Below are 14,894 nucleotides of genomic sequence, written 5' to 3' on the forward strand. Positions count from 1 at the left end.
GTCTTTTCCACAGTCATGTACTTACACCTGAATTAGCTTGTCATATTACAAAAACGAAAAGTTTTCACTGCGATACTTTACACAGTGTGTACTGTGCACTTTTAAATCAACAATAGGCTCTTTCAAATTAAAAATCGCACACCATTAATCTTTGTCACACTGAAAATGTTATGGCATTTTCAATTGAATTCCACCGCAAGCACAGATACTACAAAGACTTTGTCCTCTCTCTAGGTTCTTCTTTTCTCCTTCCTCTTACCCCAAACAGTAACAGCAGTTGGCCACCCTCCCCGAGCCTGGTCCTGCGACAGGCTTCTTCCTGATAAAAGAGAGTGTTTTTTCCCCTCACCATGGTCACCAAGAGCTTGCTCAGTGGGGGCCACTGGATCATTAGGTTTCTATGAGTAATGTGTTTATGAGCACTGTAGTGTTTTGGTTATATATGCCTAAATAAAATGGGGGCACCATTAGGGTGTTATTTATAAAACATTTATTTAGCATACAACTGAGATGCATTTAAAATATTTACTCCAGTTTTGCAGTAAAATGTTCAAACATCTGTTACAATCATTGCTTTCTTAAATCAGCTGTGCGGTTTTTTTTAACATACACATTCATGCCAGCTGGTTTAATTAAAAACAACAGTCCCATATATTGTACCGTAATAAGACAATGTGTCGTTACTTGTAAAGTTAATGAAAAGAAAGATATGCTATGACAATATACAATACACGACGTATTGAAAACTACCATATCAAAGTACATGAAATGACAGACCCCTGTTAAAAACTTAAGACAGACATCAAAATTTCTTCCAGATGCACATATCCAACAAAAATAAATACTGATGAAAATGTTTAAAATATTCTCAATGAGTGCTTTCCTCAGAAGAACATTCTCATCTACAGTAGCGGAAAATAGTACCTGAAAATGACAGCATCCCTTTTCTGTGAAATAAACTGGAGTAGAAATGAATATAAAAATCTAATAAAATACTCTTGATAAGTCTTTTTTTATTCATAAAAATCAGTACAGAAATGAAAAGTGATTGTAGCTTCTAAAATAAAACAAAAATACAAACTGATTGTCTGACATACAGAAAACATTTTTTTCTTTTTGGCCATGAAGTCCAAAAATCTCTGCAGGGCAAAGTGGCATCAGTGCACTGTCCACTACAGTTATACCACATTTAACACCCATTGTGTTCATTTGATGGATATGCACCAACACTGGCTTTAGAATAAAATGACAAAATAAAATAAATACAATCTCAAAACAGGTTACCCTTCTGCATTCCCAGTGTCTTGATAGACTGTTTGTAAACAAATGATGACTCGTTGTTAACCCGAGTCTGTTTTTGATCCAGCTCACTGTCAACAAAGGAAGAGCTAGTCTCACCTAAGAGATGTTAGGCACCGTTTCTTTGATGTTACACCTGCTGACCCCCATCATCACCTTCTTCTCTGTGTGGCGTCTTGTTGAACAGACATGATGCTCTGTTTTAACCTCTTTGTAAGCAAGTGACTTGCTCTGCCGCAGTAGGTGTGGGTGGTTGTCTGCAGCGACGTCTCCAGCGGTCGAAGCAGCGAGGTCTCCAAGTTGTCGCCGAATTGGTACTAGGATCAAAAGTAAACATGTTCAGCTTTCCTACTCCTCATTTCAGACATGAAACAATAAAAACTGCCTTTTAATTGCATTCTTTCCATGCCCACGTCGTTTTCGGCTGCTGCACCAACTTAAAATGCAGCTCTTCTCGTTCTCCTGCCTTTATGCCTTTAAAATAAATAAATAAAAGCAGCACAAGTGTTTGTTTTTAATACCTGTTGTTTCCTGTGACAGCTTAAAGAAAAGAAAAAGCACAATGACAACTACATTCATCTCACATGAATTAAGTGCCACATTTATCACCGTCACTTCCAGACAAAATAACATTCTGTTTTTGATTCGTATCTGTCACTTCAGAGTGTGTTCGAGTGATGAATATCTATTACCCCAACTATTCGCAAATGGGCTTAATAAGACGTGACAGCGTCGGGGAAAACTACAGCTGCTGCATTCCAGATATGCTTCATTATTGTACGCTTTTGTATCGCCAAGTAAACAGCAAAGGGGGGGAGAAAAAAAATTTAAAAAGAAACTTTCAGCCTCCTCTGTGAATGAATATTGGCAGCCAAGGCTTTTGTCACGTACGGTATGCAAATAAGAATGTGTGCCTTTCACTTTTATATTGAGGTGCACCAATCTTTTACTGCTCGAGTAAATAAGGGAAATCACTATTTTACAATGTCTTATTTGACTCGAGTTTGGCAAAGTATTACATTACTCAAAGCGCACTTTCTTTATTATCTTTCATATAGTGCAGAAGGCAATAAAATACCATTAACAGCCTCCTATTGATTTTTATGTGGATGTGGCGGGTGCGTTGTCCACACAGCCATCATGATGTCTCAAACTAGCATCAGCACTAAAAATTTTACAACTCTTCTGTGGGCTTGGCTGGGTAATGGTAGTGCCCTTTATTGCAAGCTCCTCTGCTGGCTGAGAGAGAGCCTGCCTTGGGAACTAGGCTGACTAAGGAGGTCTCGGTTGGATCGAAATTAGAGTTTGTTCGAGAATTGCCTGCGCCGAGCTTTGGGATGATAGCCTCAAAAGACTGGAGTGGGAACAAAGTGGGAGGAGACTGTGGAGCTGAAGCAACTGAACGCTCTGATAAAAAAAAAAGAAAAGAAAACTTGAGCAGAACAGCTAAAGATAAAAACAAAAGGAGAATCATTTTTAAAAGATCTTCAGATCTCTCTTCCAATACAGCCACTGTGAAACACGGCCCTTTATCTTAGAAACATCTTCTCAACTTTTTGCTTACTAACGAGAATCCGCAGCACTCCTCTGCCTCCTAAAACCTTGTGGATATGGTATGTGCTGTATGTGTTTCTGTGCTGTCTGAGAGACTGATGGAAGCATGAGGACCGAGTGCCCCCATAATGAAGCCTGCTCGTTTTCTTAATGGCTGAGAACATTGCCCGCACTGATAGCGGCCTGGCTCGGCCCTGTGGCGGTAATGGATGGAGACCAGCTAATGAAGCTTCCCTTGCTCCCCCCAATAGCTGCCTGCATGTTGACCGGTAAGCTGAAATCAAAATGAGCAGATCGCAGGGGAGCTGCCAGCAAAACAGTGAAAGAGCTCTCAGGCTCTTCTGCTTGCTCACTTATGATACAAGTGCTGCATTTTAGCCTTTCAAGGCCTATAAGCTTAAACACATTTCAAGTTTCCAGGTGCTTTTTTGTTCAGTCTTTATTTCCAGGTGGTGTCCTGTGTCCAGACTTAAAGATGCTATGTTGACACTTTTTACAGGTGTTAAATCAAAATCAGACCTAGCCAGTTGTTTCAAACGGGTAAAAATCACACCTATGTTATTTACATCAAAACGCCCAAAAAATACCAAAAAAACCAAAAACAGACTAATCCTACGAACATTATTAGGCATAACATTATGACCACCTGCCTAATATTTTGCTGCCAGAAAGAGGCCAGACCTATCGAGACACGGAGTCCACTTGACCCCTGAAGGTGTGCTGTGGTATCTAACACCAAGATGTTAGCAACACATCCTTTAAAAGGTGGGTCCTGTATGGATCAGACTTGTTTGTCCAGTACATCCCACAGATGCTCGAATAGATTGAGTTCTGGAGGCCAAGTCAACCCCTAAAGTCATTACGCACCTCAAACTATTCCTGAACCACTTTTGTATTGTGGCAGGGCACATTATCCTGCTGAAAGAAGACACAGCCACCAGGAAATGCCATTTCCATGACGAGCTTACAATGTCTGCTGTATTGCTTAAGTACATGTCAAAGTGACAGTCACTTGGATGGCAGAACCCAAGGTTTCCCAGCAGAACATTGCACAGAGCATCACACTGCCTCTGCTGGCTTGAAAGAAACTGTGTCATTCACTTCACCTGTCAGTGCTCACAGTGTTAAAGCCTGATTGGTGTACACTGTTTGTGTCATCAGTGCCGAACAAAAAAAAAAAAGAAAAAAAAAAAAAATCACACTCTGTGACATGAGTCTTCCATTACATAAAAAACCCCAAACACAGCATAGCCAGAGGAGCTGTAAATCTTCACAACCCTGAAGAAATGATCTAGATGGTTAAAATACATGTTTGTGACCTGTATTTAAAGATATACAGTCAGTCTTAACAAAGTGAAAAATATTGACAGACAATTGGTTTCAGTCCTTTCACCCAATTTGTGGACAAAGTGACAAAAAGCCTTTTTCTGGAAAGCAGCCACATTCAATAGTAGTTAAATAAATTCAGATTTGCGTAGATTTGTCAGGCATTTGTGTTCACAGTGGTATAAAATCTAAGTGAAATGACCTCTTTGTCTAAACTGCATGTGAAAATGTTTGAATAAATGCCTTAAATGTTGAGAAGCAACAACTTTGGCTTGAATTTTTAACCTTGCAGTTAATAGGATACCAAGCAACCGTTTCACTGACTAAAACTGGATGGAGCCGACATGCCTGGTTTGGAAGACCAAAGACAGGATGATGAAAATGTTTAACAGGCTATTGATTAAGCACTCGTGGATGGAAGCATCTATAAGAGAAAAGCACTGACCTGCAGTGCTTATTGATAATGTAATAACTGGCAAATGTTTCTCCAAAATAATCTGGTCTTCCTACAAAACTGCCCTCAAAAAGCAATTTCTCACAAGAATAAACATGTCCCATGATATATTAAATATCTTCTAACTTTTTCCAGTCAGTTATTTCAAGAATGTGTTGTAAACCTTTGGAAGAATAAATGTTTTAATACCTTCAGATATGTGGCTAATTTTCATATTTGATTTTTTAAAATATTTCTTACATTTGAAAACTTCTAAATTAACATGCAAATAAAAATGATTTCATGATCTGTTTATTTTCTATGAATTAAAACTGTGTCTGTTCTTTGAATGATTGCGGTTTAAAGATTCCAAGAAATAAACAGACACTTGTAACGTGTTTCTAAATGATTAAACTTCTGATAAAAACCCCATTAGGTTTACAAGAAACCACTGATCGATCACAATCCACACAACGTTAACGCCCCAAGCCAAAGATGGAAGAGTCGGCAGCATCACTGAACGGGCAAATTTCACTGGCTGACTGCCAGGTCCCACCCCCAGGCGTGTGCGGCTGTCCCGAGCAGGGGGTTTACCCTCGCAGCCGAGAGGTTTCCTTGATGAAGACTCGGGGCAAAATATTTGCTGTTTATTTGGAGTCTGTGCTTCGGAAACCGTTCAATAAATTACATTTCTTGACATAGTTTTGAGGGATATTTGCAAACTGTGAACCACTGAAACACTGACAATAAGTGCAGCTGTTCTTTGTAGCAACATTTCTTAGCTACTTTAGTGTACAGCTTGGATTCTCAATCTGCGTCTTTGGCTGACTTTCTTGCATGCTGTGTCTCATATACTTCACTGAACAGAGTTTTCCGTAAGAAGGAAGGACACTTGAATATTTGTTCCCCTTGTAAGGTAAGGTAGACTTCTGTGAAGATGCCCGTACCTTCTGAATTGCTTCATAGACAGCTCGAAATGCTGGCTGTTTGTCGTCATGATAAACTCCTCTGTTACCATGGAGAATAAAGACACCTTCTTGTTCAGCCTGTTGACAGTTGCTGCCATAGATACAGTGGTCTGGACGGTAGTTCCACTGGCAGGGAAACATATACAGGCTTTCTGTAACACAGTAAGATGAGTGGGTTGACAATGATTCAAAAGAAAACCATTGAAATCCCTGAAATTTGTACTTGACAGTAAACATCCAAAAGAAGAAGCTTCTTTAATTAATCTTTGTCTGCTGGTCTGACTTAACTATCATGACACACAATAACGCCATGTATGTGGTTGCACTAACCTGGGTTATGGTGGAATATGATATTAAGAAGGTCCTGGTCACCCCAGGTGATGTTGAGCTTATACTTCTGGAGAAGGGGCATCAACATTTCCTCCCACTTTAGTGTAACTGTTGTCATGTCATTCTGGAACGACAAAACGCAGAAGGGATGTGTGTCATTTTGATTCTAGAAACCATAAACATGCCATTTTAGCCAATCAATCATTTGGGGAACACTTCCCATCCACGCAAAGGAAAGGGACTGTCTGTCAGCGAGCTCTCTAGGAAGCTTTAGCATTGAATTACAAGAGTGACCTCAGCTGGTCAATTTTAGTGGTGCAGAACAGCTACTTCTAAGGATTTAAGAACATTAGACAGCTCTAGAGGTTTCAGTCAAAATGCAAAACTAACACGGAATTGAGAAAAACATGCCTAATGCAGTCCTTGTTTTAAAAACAGTACTTATTTAGATATTGTATATTAAAGGCCATTTTATTAATCCTTTATTTATCCAGGTAAAAAATCTCATTCAGATTAAAAATCTCATTTCCAAGAGAGAGCTGGCATCATGGCAACAAAAGTCACATACCACATAGGTATATAACATTTAAAACAAATACAAATAAATGTATATCATGACCAAACCCTTTTTAATAGCTGATACACTTTCACATATATCATGACACAATGCGGTATAACCATTAGGCTGGTTAATAAGCAACAGATTTATCTTTACCTTGAAAAATTTTTCCCTGAGGCGTGTCATGTTCATGAGCATGACCCCTGAGTTGATGCCTGTCTTGCCGTAGTAAGGGTGGCGGGCAAAACGATTGTACCAGCCGATACGTGGTTCCTCATGTTCTGGAGCCATGGCAGCTAATTGCCTTGAATTGAACTGAGAAAGCAGAGCCCACATGTCTTCTACTGGCTGCAGAAAAATAATGTCTGTATCTACATAAAGCAAGGAGTCTACCTCCTTCAGAATCAGCTGCAAAAGACATATAGAAAAAAAAAGATTAGTATATTCTGAAAAAGCATTACTGTATTAAGCTATCTGAATGTAAAAAGATACCTACTGGCAGAAAAAGCCTCTGAGAGGCACAGGGTTTGAAGAGTTTCTTCCATTCTCTTGCATTCTCCTTGGGAAAAGTGATAGGGTAGATGCTGGAATTAAACCTTGCCCGAACTCTCCGAGGCCACGATTCCAGCTGAAAAAATAAAAAAAAACCAAACAAAAAACAGAAAAGCACTAATGTTTAATTGCATCTCTTTTTGAGCTCTTTCATTCATTATGCATCTTTGTCTTTAGAACAAAAAGCACCAAAAACTGGGTAAAGACTTTACTTTCTTCCTTACTTAGTCATAACTGGACACTTAATGCTGTTTCTCCTCTGAAAACAATGAATTGTAGAAGACTAGCTCCTTGATACAGTTTGCAAATGTGTGTTTTTAAGCAGCGGCCCCCAACCCCCGGGCCACGGACTGGTACGAGTCTGTGAGTTGTTTGGTACTGGGCTGCGAGAGTTGAGGCTCGGGTGTGAAATTTATGGTTTTCCGCGTTTTTATCATTATGTTTTTTTTATCATTAGCTCTGTTTCCCTGGGTCTTTTCCCATGTGTTATGAATAAATTTTTTTTGGTACTGGTTTTATTTTGTTGTATTTATCCACGACACCTTAAAGGCCACTCAGTGAAAAAATAGTTGGACATAAACAAGTCTGTGGCGCAAAAACGGTTGGGGACTGCTGTTTTAAAGCAGATATCTTGAAAACAGGAACAGAAAGTGACAAAAGTTACCTGCCATGGAAACCTGGTATTTCCACCGGAAAACAAGACCAACCTCAGGTTTCTTTATAGCATTGTAGCTAAGCTGCCAAAAAGCCATAGATCTGTTGAGCCTTGTATTGTTATAGCTCACTAAGGTGACTCTGAATTAATCCTCAGGTATGTTTCTACAGGCCAAGGCTGCTAGGATACCTTTCAAGATACATTTAGTAACGCTAATCCTTTTTGTTTGTTTGTTTTTTACTTGCTGGTTTCCAAGTGTTTTCTCAAACACAATTAAAGATTTCTCTGTACTGTAAAGGGGCCTGAGATGACCATTGTTGTGAAGTTGCACAGCATGAATAAAAAAAACTCCAAAGGAACAGTTGGGCTATGAGTTGAGATGGGTTGAGAAACATAGCAAATGAAACCACATATGCTTACAGTGTTTCTGAAACTCTTGTGAAGTTCATCCTCAGCAAAGATGTAAAAGTGCAGAGGCTTTTTGCTGAAGAGAACAGCAGACTTCAACATGGTGATTGTTTCCTCTAGCCTGGGGCCACAGGCCACAACAGCCAGGTGACTCCTCTCATCCCTGCTTTCTGCCTTCACTGCAGAGTTTGACCGCTCACTAAGAGTCAAGAGAGAGGTGGAAGAAGAAAAAAATTTAGGTGTTTATTTTTACATTAGAATGGATACACTGGCAAGTGCAAAAGAAAAAGTGAGTCTCGGCTGACTGGTACTCAGCCCTGTAGGATTGGAACTGTCATTAGATTTAACAGAGGGACTCAGAAGAGAACAGTCATTCATACTTTTTGCTGCCTTCAAGTGCTTCTTGTGAATTACTGCTTTCACGTTTGGACATAATGAATGTAGCCTGTCATATTCAATCATTTCCATGTATGCACAGAAATGTTTACTGTATGGAAAGCCCATTAACACAAATACAATAAGCAAAATGTTATATTTTATTCAGACCTCAAATTTGAACTGGTTGTTTCCAGCCTTGATTAAATTATACCACAAAAAACCTTTTATTATACATAAAATGAAAGATTTAATGCTTTAATGCTGTGCTAGTAGCAGGAATGCAAAAACTCAAAAACAGTCACACAGAACACTGTGGATGCAGCAGTTATCAAGCATGTACTCTGAACTGTGGATCTACGAAGTAGGTGAAAAGTGTAAAGCTGGAGGCAGTTGATTATTGCAACATGTATCATTCATAGTTTCACAAAATCAGGCATACCTAAAAGATGATTCCAATAAGCAGTTCACTCCACAAACATCAGCAGGCAGTCTCCAATATGGATTCCAGTAAGAAACTGACTGTGACTTACACCTGACAGAATAGAAACATCATCTTTTGGATCCTCAGAATCAAATCTCTCTCTCGGATATCAGTAGTGTTTTGCGATTTTCATTAAGATTTGTTTAACATGTGGCGGTTCTTTAAATCCAGCCTAAAGCTAACCTTAAGCTTATCGGTTATCTAGCAAGCTAACAGGTGGTAGCTAATGGTTGTTTTCAGATTATGTGGTGAAAAACAGCACAACTAAAACACTGAACATTTTTAACTTATCCAAAACACGCCAAATTACTATTTGTTTGGTAGCTGGCTAACGTAAACTAGGTTTTACAATACATGTATCGGCTCGTACACGCTAGCTGAAGCAAGTAAACTAACGTTAAACTGCAGCGATATGCTAAAGGTGCAAATGAAGCTGTAACAAACAGGTAAAGCTAACTTCTACTAATTTTTGTAGTTTAAGTGTAAAATTGGTTGACACAGCTAGCTAAGCTACCTGTCAAGCCCTTCTTCGCGGTCTCGGAGGCCTTCCAGGCCTGGCCTTTTCCTGAGAAGGTGCCCGGTGTCATGACTTTTCCTGCCGGGTATTCCGTGTTCTTTTACTGTCCACCCGTCTCTGTCCTCTAAGGTGGAGGCTAGCTGATTGAACACATACAAAAAGGAAAAGAAGACGAAGATCATGCACAGGAGAAATGTGTGAAGATAGCATCGCATCTTGCGCTTCAGATTTTATAGGTTAAAGAAACATTTTCATGTTAAGCTTAGCTAGCTATCACACGACATATCACCAGCTAGCTACTTTATCGCATTATTAAGTCAGAAAGTAAGCAGACAGGCACAGTTGGTGTTTACAGTTTCAGCCCCACCCACTTCTGTTACACGTGTTTTGTCTTATCAGCCATGTACCCACACTGCGCCACAGTTTACAGTAGTAAGTGGCACATGCAGGGCAGAGGTGGAGTCATTCACAATTACAGCACACATTGTAGAAAAAAAACCAAAAACCCATAACGATTCTACAATCAGTATCATTCCTTCTTGAACGAAATTCAGGGAACGCTCAAAGCGCCAACTGAATACACGAATAATGAAGTTTTAAACTTAAAAGCTTAGACAAAATAGTCTCCTTTATGAAGTGGTGGTACATATTTAAATCTCCTGTAGTTACTGGTGTATAAGCAGTATTTTTAATGCATTAATGCGCCATATTTTATATCCGTGTCAAATGTGCAATACTTCTCTGAAAAGCAGGGAGGCGTGTGTGTGCGTGCGGGTGTGAATAAACAGGTGGAAAGATGAAAGCATCTCAAAATTGCATTTGTGTTCATTAACTGCAGAAATTTATTTAAGTTCTTTTTGATCATTAAAAACAAAAATAGCCAAATATCTACAACTTACTTTATTCAACATCATTTTACAATATAAACCAGTCTATAGATTAGATCATGCTCAACTCTACCAAGTGAAGGAGAAGCATACCGAGAATAGCTCATCAATATTTGTACTAAAAAGTTACACAGTAAACATTTATTGCATTCAACGGGATTAAAAACAATGACAGCCGGATAAGGCCAGAAAAACCAACAGTGTTATGATTTATGATAATGGTAAAATTATAATGCTTTTTTTTTTTTTAAAAAAAACAACAACAAAAAAAACCCAGAAACATTCTCATCAACAAAGGTTGACATTAAGTGCAAAACACAACAATTTTCAGAGGATGAGCTACAATTGTGAGATGAAGACACATTTCTTCCACAATACATCATTTAATCTGTGCTGTAACGACAAACTGAAAGCGATGCTTGTGTGACACTGAGGTGTTAAACGCAAGTTGCCACAGCACGTGGCGCAGTTCCTCTGACGTCCAGGATTTAATGCTACAGTTCCTTTTCTCAGTTCATCATGATAGATTTTGCTGCAACAGGTCTTTGAACCAAGCAGACACCTTACATATTGACTCCTGAATTGTTTTACTATTGGAAGGCACTGGGGAAAAAAAGTGAATGCTATCATAGTGGCATATATAGTATTATTAAAATAATGTGCATTTTGAAGTTTAATCTCTGACTGAGGTTGTTGAGAGTGCAGGAGAATGGGTTGTGCTGACCAGGGCTGTGGATGTTAGTGAGTCTCTCCGTTAACTGACGAGCTTTCCCCACGGGGCGAAGAGCATCTGGAGACACCTCGTTCAGTATTATCAGAACTTGAGCCGCTCAGATTGTGTTGGTCTCCTGAGGCAGTGGTTACTGGAGTGGATGTGGGTTTGGCTTTCTCCTTAAAGTCTGTGATTATTACAGTCAAGTCTCCAACTGTGACCTCCAGATGCTGGGCGCTGCTCCTGTCTATGTTTTTTAACCTTGGCCTGTTGAAGCAACCCAAAACAAATGGGGTCTAAGTACAGCTTAAAGGGTAAAAAAACATTTCAGTAGCAAAAGAAAAGGAAAAGCAAAAAAGAAAATAAATCAAGGATTACTAAATAGAGTGACCCATTCATTGATTTCTTTGGAAAACAAATTCTTTACCTCATCTTTTTATAGCCCTTCTTTTTCAGTGTAGGTTCTTTATCACTTTTGTCTTTCTCTGATTTTTCTTTCTTCTCCTTTTTGGGATGTGTTGGTGGGGGAAACTGCTGATTTACTTGCTGTGCAACCAGCTGAGAAACAGGCCGGGGTTTTCTAAAAAAACAAAACAAAACAACAAAAAAAAACAAAACTTGGAGTTATATCAATTATTAATCTCTGCCTCTCTTCCACAGTGTCACTAATGCCCTGTCTTCCTCCCCTGACCCCCCAACCTGTCGACGGAGATGTCTGCCCCTCTCTGAGCCTTGTTCTGTCTGAGATTTCTTCCTATTAAAACTGAGTTTTTCCTTTCCTACTGTTGCCAAGTGCTTGCTCCTGGAGGATTACCTAATTGTTGGGATTTTCTCTGTATTATTGTAGGGTCTTTACCTTGTAATATTCTTATGCTTTGAGGTGACTGTTGTTGTGATTTGGTACAACATAAATAAAATTAAACTGAATATTTAGATCACTCAACCAGTAAGTCGGGTGAGTGAGAGGTTTAGACTGCTTGACTGTGTGTATTAGGTAATTAAAACAAATTTGTGTTAAACTCTTGTCATCAGTGTGTTAAAATGGGCTCCACAAGTTGATGTTATCCAAGCAAGTAGAATCATTCAAAGGTTTAATCTTAAACTGCTGAAGCTTAACTGGAGCATTGGAACAAAAAGATAGAATATTACATAAACGACAGTGATTGAATTCACAGATTCATATACATTTCTGATAAACTCTGCAATGTATTTTACAGAGCAACAACTGTAGACCCTCCTTCTCCACCAAGAACCTTTCAGTCTACATCAGCTGGGAAAACGTGTAAAGAGTTTTGCTCTCATGGTACAGCCACGTTTTAGTTTTACTATAATGACACAGACAGCCGCACGCTTGCACCCTATCAGGTGGACTTCTAAGAAGTATAATAGAAATGACGACTTGTCTGTTCACGCCCACAACAGAATTTAATCTCTGAAAATTTAGCGACTTTTTGCTGTTCTCTCACTACTTCTTCAAATTGCCATGGCTTCATTTGGCAGTGAAAAAGGCACTTGTTACAATTCTAATACACTGTGGAATTTGTTTTGTGACAATTCTCAATCTAATTTTGCCATGATGTCTTTAGACTTCTATGTAACCTTCAGTAATGGATTGACCTGACTCTTGGTCCAAGCAAATACATTTACAGTCTCACCTTTGCAATTAATTTTCTTCCTCTGTAGTCTTTCCCACAAGGAACAAACCCTATGCTTTATGTTTACACCTGCAGACACATGGCCAGTGTAGAAACTGGAAAGTACTATGAAGCAAGTTCAACATACCCATGGTATCCATCCGTTACCTAATTTCAGTTATCCTAACAATGGTGATCAAGATAAGTGGTCACAGGAAACTGATTATCAACTTGCTAAATTTAGTCCAAGGTTTCCTGATTTAGGTATAAGCGTGCTTACATGAAAGAGGTGGCATTGTGATCTGGCAGTCACACTTCAACTGAGCGGTTGATGTACAAAAGGAAGAGTAGACTATAATTTTAGAAAAAAATCAGCGATGTGAGATAAAAAAATAACTGTAGACTACCAGACACAATAGGTAAGATTTCAAATGCTTTGGTCAAAAAGACTGGAACAAAAAGGACTAATAAAATTTAGCCTATTTAAAGCTACCCAACCCCCCCCAATAAATTGAAATCCTGCTTCCTCATACGGGCCTATGACATTGACATATTATACTATATGTCATATAGTATATGACATAGTCTGACAATGTGTTAAATATTGATCTGATTGGAGAGTGGTTGGCTTTATTCTGATTTAAGTATTTTGGAAGGTTATGTAAGGCTGTAGAGCTGTACCATAATGAGAGATAATTAAAATTTGGTGTGTCCTCTGTACTATGAATGAGGTGGACACAATATTACAACTACAAATTAAAGTATAATTCAATTGAATGTAATAAAACAAAACAAAGGGAAATACTAAGGTCGTAAGCCCAGCCACCAATAAAAACGCCTAAATAAAGTTGTCACGCGTCAACATCACAAATGTAAAAAAGAAAAAAATTGGGGAAAAAAGGAAAGAATGAAAAGCGACTACGTGAATGAGGTTTCGCACAGCTGTGGGTAATTAAAGCAGTTATGGGGTAGGTCCAGTTTTTCTTACCGAGTTGACGTGCCTTTTCTGACATCACACATCATGCACTTGAACGCCTCAGCGCTGTTCCTGAATGTGCACACGCTGCAGTCCCAGTAACCATCGTCGGAGGAGGGCTTCGATTGCCGCTTTGGCCTTCAGACAGAAACAAAACAAAAACAGAGGGACAGTGGCAGTTTTACAGCGGGAATGGTGATTTCACCAACTACGTGTGCGACTAAGGTTACCGCTGGTGGAAATTAACCCTTCGAGGAAGTAGTTTCTGCTCAGAAGGCAGTCAGTGAAGCAAAGCGAGTCTTCACTTGACACAGGCAGTTGCCCCGTATTAAACCAGCAGCCAGCCGCCATGAACACTTCAGTAAAACGGCTTCATCCATTCACGGTGCTTTGCCTTCACGAATTGTCCGTTTAAGTCTAAATTCAAACACACTAGTGAAAGTTTTACCTCGTGGGACTCTTCTTGTCTCCCATTTTTTGAGAATCGCGGTCTTACAGGACTTGAAAAGGATCGATGTTACAGGTGAAAAGACGCATTTAGCTGCTGCTCAGCTGTCGGAGAAACTCCTGTCGAAGGGCGGTCACGTGCTGCGGGTTTACCCAATCACTTTAAATGTAATCACAAGCGCTATAAATGTGATTAAAAGTCTTATTACTGCAGTAAACCGCATGGAAATGCATAAATGCTATGGTATATTCAATATAGTACGAGACAGGATTTTAAGTAAGAATAGAATCTTTTAGAGTAGGACTAAAAAAATATTTAGGCGTAATTCACTTTAATGTTAATATTTTATGAGATAAAACTCAACCAAAAAGCCTGTCGATCTGTTTTGCTATACCCCCCCCCCCCCCACAAACTACAAAATACACACGGCGGGGAAATGTGTACTTTACCACAGCTCAGGTACAGATAGCAGAAGAATAAAAAGAGTAAACCAAGAATGTAAAGTCAAGAAATACAAAATAAATAAGATAATACAATATACAATGCAATACAATATATACAACGGTAGCTGAGGTTCTATGTACACGCATACACAGTATGTATTATGGATACAGGGTTGTGGAAATATGCAAGTAATACATTTCAACTATTCTACTACTATGTAAGTAATAGATATCTATAAGTATAGACATGTACTTGAGCACATACGTACAAATACACATACATCACATTATTTATTATTGGTTGATTTTTTTCTAGAAGTAAATGATCTCTTAA

At 39.0% G+C, this 14,894-nt stretch overlaps 2 protein-coding genes across 3 annotated transcripts; both read right to left on the reverse strand.

Moving 5' to 3' along the window:
• Nucleotides 1–476: 476 nt before the first annotated feature.
• gxylt1a (glucoside xylosyltransferase 1a) lies at nt 477–9,861 on the reverse strand. Of its 2 annotated transcripts, XM_085412673.1 has the most exons (8): nt 9,458–9,860; nt 8,902–8,994; nt 8,097–8,283; nt 6,966–7,097; nt 6,626–6,877; nt 5,911–6,034; nt 5,560–5,732; nt 477–1,616 (listed from the first exon to the last, which is right to left on the reverse strand). In XM_085412673.1, the coding sequence occupies exons 1-8, from the start codon at nt 9,673–9,675 to the stop codon at nt 1,452–1,454; spliced, it is 1,344 nt and encodes a 447-aa protein (XP_085268799.1). In that variant the 5' UTR covers nt 9,676–9,860; the 3' UTR covers nt 477–1,451. The 2 variants fall into 2 exon arrangements, with proteins under 2 accessions (XP_085268799.1, XP_085268800.1); XM_085412674.1 differs by lacking the exon at nt 8,902–8,994 and having other exon boundaries at nt 9,458–9,861.
• A 486-nt stretch (nt 9,862–10,347) lies between these two features.
• LOC146665154 (YY1-associated factor 2-like) lies at nt 10,348–14,271 on the reverse strand. The gene is made up of 4 exons (XM_085412676.1): nt 14,118–14,271; nt 13,682–13,807; nt 11,487–11,639; nt 10,348–11,326 (listed from the first exon to the last, which is right to left on the reverse strand). Exons 1-4 carry the CDS (start codon nt 14,141–14,143, stop codon nt 11,086–11,088), a joined length of 546 nt encoding a protein of 181 aa, XP_085268802.1. The 5' UTR covers nt 14,144–14,271; the 3' UTR covers nt 10,348–11,085.
• Between the last annotated feature and the right edge of the window lie 623 nt (nt 14,272–14,894).

Source organism: Rhamphochromis longiceps, linkage group LG7, assembly GCF_057381845.1.
Source record: "Rhamphochromis longiceps isolate RC_006_pf linkage group LG7, R_longiceps_female_GT1.1, whole genome shotgun sequence".
NCBI lineage: Eukaryota > Metazoa > Chordata > Actinopteri > Cichliformes > Cichlidae > Rhamphochromis > Rhamphochromis longiceps.